This window comes from Sciurus carolinensis, chromosome 11, assembly GCF_902686445.1.
Source record: "Sciurus carolinensis chromosome 11, mSciCar1.2, whole genome shotgun sequence".
NCBI lineage: Eukaryota > Metazoa > Chordata > Mammalia > Rodentia > Sciuridae > Sciurus > Sciurus carolinensis.
In genome coordinates this window covers 72891391-72894964 of record NC_062223.1, presented here as the reverse complement: position 1 = coordinate 72894964, position 3574 = coordinate 72891391, and the positions used below count along the sequence as shown (strand labels likewise).

Here is a 3574-nt window from a genome sequence, read left to right as displayed (position 1 = left end):
TCAACTAGAGACGAGGAAATCCCCCGTGCCATGTTTATAACTCTGTCCTCTTCTCCACACACTTGCTAGAGAACATTAGAATCAGTGGCCAGGAGCGTTCGTGTATAATTCAATCTCAGGAAACTTATACTGTGTCTCAAAATGCTACAGAACTTGCTATGAGTTTTGTTGGAGGATGGACACACAGACATGGTCTCAGATAGATGTAGAGAGAAGAAAATGTGTCCATTTGCAGAGACAAAAGAAAAGTGTGAGAAACCATCTCAGGAATGTCCACAGGTTCATACTAGCAGATAACCCTGGCATCGAATGGATTAGAGTCCATGACATTAACTGTGTTCTGTTACACAGAGCACACAACACAAAACTCAAGGGAATGAGACTGGAATTCACGGAGGAGAAAAAATGATGAATGATAACTGACAGTAATATGAAGAACTGACAATGTTCTGCAGGTACCTGGTAAGAGTTCAGCCATCTCACAACAAGTAGGGAGTGAACCTCCCTATCCATAAGATAACCCCACAGTTTTTTTTTTTTTGTTGTTGTTGTTTTTTTTTTTTTTTTTTTACCAGTATTTCCTATTACAATAGCTCCATTTAACTAATAGGTGTCCAACATCCCACTACATGTACCCGTCAGGTAATGCTCGCACATTGCCTCTTTATTTTTCAATAAGTCAGACATTGTGCTTGCTGTAGGAGGATTGCTATTCCAACTGATTATCTTTGCAGAAGAAAAAGTTACTCCTCAGGCCTGGAGAGATAGCTCAGTTGGTAAAGTGCTTGCCTTGCAAGCACGGGGCCCTGGGTTCGATCCCCAGCACCACAAAAAAAAAAAAAAAAAAAAGAAAAAGTTACTCCTCTTAGAAAAAGTAACTTATAGAATGTCATAGAATTGAGAAATGCAAACCTGTGGAGATGGTAGGACTGAGTTAATTGACTAGTGTCTCTGAAATGCATGATGAACTCATTCTTTCACTGGAGGTTCAGCATTATTAACCACATCTGATTCTGAATTCCTGGCTTATTGTTCATATTGAAAATAAGAATAAGTGATTCATGAGTCTGTTGTCATAATGCAACTTTTTGGAAAGTCTTGGGGATAAAGAAATTGGGGATAAAGAAGAAAGAACCTAGCTTCCTTTTTCATAAAATCATAAATATTTCTCGAATGTATAACTTAAGAAATCCTTGATTCAAGATACATAATTTTAAAGTGCTCTTTTGGAGATTTTTTTTTTTTTCTCGAGACAGGATCTTTTTAAGTTGCCAAGGTTGGTTTTGAACCTGCAATCCTCAGGTTTCAGCTTCCAAACTTGCTGGGATTACAGGCATGTGCCATGATGTTTGGATAAGAAATAGCCCTCCCCTGAATCATTTCTATTATCCCAACGACCTTTGTCTGTCTTCCTTGTCTAGTACATTGACTCCTTTTAAGAATCTAATTTTTATCCCTTTATTTTCTATTAATTTATTATACCTGAGATAATGAAATGATGTAAAACTTCCAGATGATGTACATATATGAATACATTATGCTTTTGAATTTTAATTATTTCCATCTCTAGTCTCTTTCACAGAGTATTTTAAAGGTAATATTCAGGTCAGAGTCTAAGAATTTGCTAGACCAAATGACTATTCCTCCCTTAAAGGCAATTGGTAATAGAATACTAGAGGAGAAGCTGATGTGGGAAGTTCAGGGACTCACAAAACTCTGATTAAAATGCAAACTTCCAATCAAAATAAATAAAATATATTTTTTCTTCTTCTTTCTTACTTTCTTATTGTGTGTGTGTGTCCACAGGTATGGCCAGGAAATAACAGACAGGTGAGTAGTTTAATCCCATACCCAGGTGATTTTGCTGGTTCTAATGCAAAGGACTGCTATGCATCTAACATCTTATTCTGGCACAGTGCACATGGATGCCCTTTCCGAAAACAGTGATATGTCTCTATGGAGCTGTCTTTTCTCCTCAATAATAGGTGGATGATATGATCTTAGAGTTCAATCAAAATCAGAGAGACATAATAAAGTGACTGAGGATAAAAACAGAAAGTAGAGTGCAGTAACACTGAATGAGAAACTTCTGATGTTCACATCTTGAGGCTCAAGAGCATGATGTTTCTATCCAATGTGTCAGTCTTCATGCCTCCTGTCTTGACACTAATTGGGATCCCAGGCCTAGAGTCTGTGCAGTGCTGGATTGGAATCCCATTCTGTGCCATGTATATCATGGCCATGATTGGAAATTCTTTGCTTCTGTTTATCATCAAAACAGAGCCCAGCCTCCATGAACCTATGTACATTTTTATAGGCATGCTAGGAGTCACAGATATTGTAATTGATACCAGCATTATGCCCAAGATGCTTGGAATCTTCTGGTTTCATGTGTCAGAAATCTATTTTGACTCTTGCTTGTTTCAAATGTGGCTCCTCCATACATTCCAGTGTATAGAGTCAGGCATCCTGCTAGCCATGGCTCTGGACCGGTATGTGGCCATCTGTTATCCACTAAGGCATGCCACCATCTTTACCCACAAGCTGGTTGTTCAACTAGGAACTGTTGTAATACTTAGGGCCGCCATTCTTTCAGCCCCATGCATTTTTCTGATAAAGTATCGGCTTCAATTTTATCACACCACAATCATCTCCCACACCTACTGTGAACATATGGCCGTCGTGAAACTAGCTGCAGAAAATATCAAGATCAACAAAATCTATGGTTTATTTGTGGCCTTCACTGTTACAGGGTTTGACCTCACATTCATCACTTTTTCCTACAGCCAGATATTTGTCACAGTTTTTCACTTGCCCCAGAAGGAGGCTAGACTTAAGGCCTTCAATACGTGCATAGCTCACATCTTTGTCTTTCTCCAATTGTACCTCCTGGCTTTTTTTTCTTTCTTCACACATAGGTTTGGTTCTCACATCCCCACATATATTCATATTCTGTTTTCTAGCATGTACCTGCTGGTCCCTCCATTTCTAAACCCACTGGTCTACGGTGTAAAGACCAAGCAGATCCGTACTAATGTGGTAAAAATGTGCTGCTCATCAAATCCCGATTGATTAATACCTGCCTCCTTTACTTTTGGTTCTATAGTAATTAGGTATCAAAACAAAACAACAAAAATACCATGTTGTTTGAGATACATGAGTTCCCCAGTTAATTTGTTTATAAACAGATTGTAGTAATACTAGTCAATGAAGTTGTGAATCCTATTTAAGGAATGAGATTGAGACTTGGAAAAAGAACAAAATAGTGAATATTTAAAATATTTTTTAAAAGTTTAGTCCCTTCTTTAGTTTTTATTCTAAGGTTTTCTTTTATAATGATTAATGAATTGTGTATCTGTTATGTAATTTAAATGCATCCAAGGCTTCCTGCCCTCATTTAAAACAATTTATTTAATCTCTTTTTATTTATTGTCCAAGTAATTTGTAAAAGTGGAGGAAGTAGATATTAAATGTATCCATTTTTGAAAAAATAAACTTTTATAGATCTTATAAGATAAAGTAAAATTTAAATATTTTCCCAGGGTCATTTGGACACAAGCACAAAGAACATGAG

The 3574-nt window shown here is 37.0% G+C and overlaps 1 protein-coding gene across 1 annotated transcript; it reads left to right on the top strand.

The window, feature by feature from the left end:
- The first annotated feature begins 2121 nt into the window (after nt 1-2121).
- On the top strand, nt 2122-3072 carry LOC124959558 (olfactory receptor 52A1-like). The gene has a single exon (XM_047517969.1). The coding sequence runs from the start codon at nt 2122-2124 to the stop codon at nt 3070-3072; it is 951 nt and encodes a 316-aa protein (XP_047373925.1).
- Nucleotides 3073-3574: the final 502 nt, after the last annotated feature.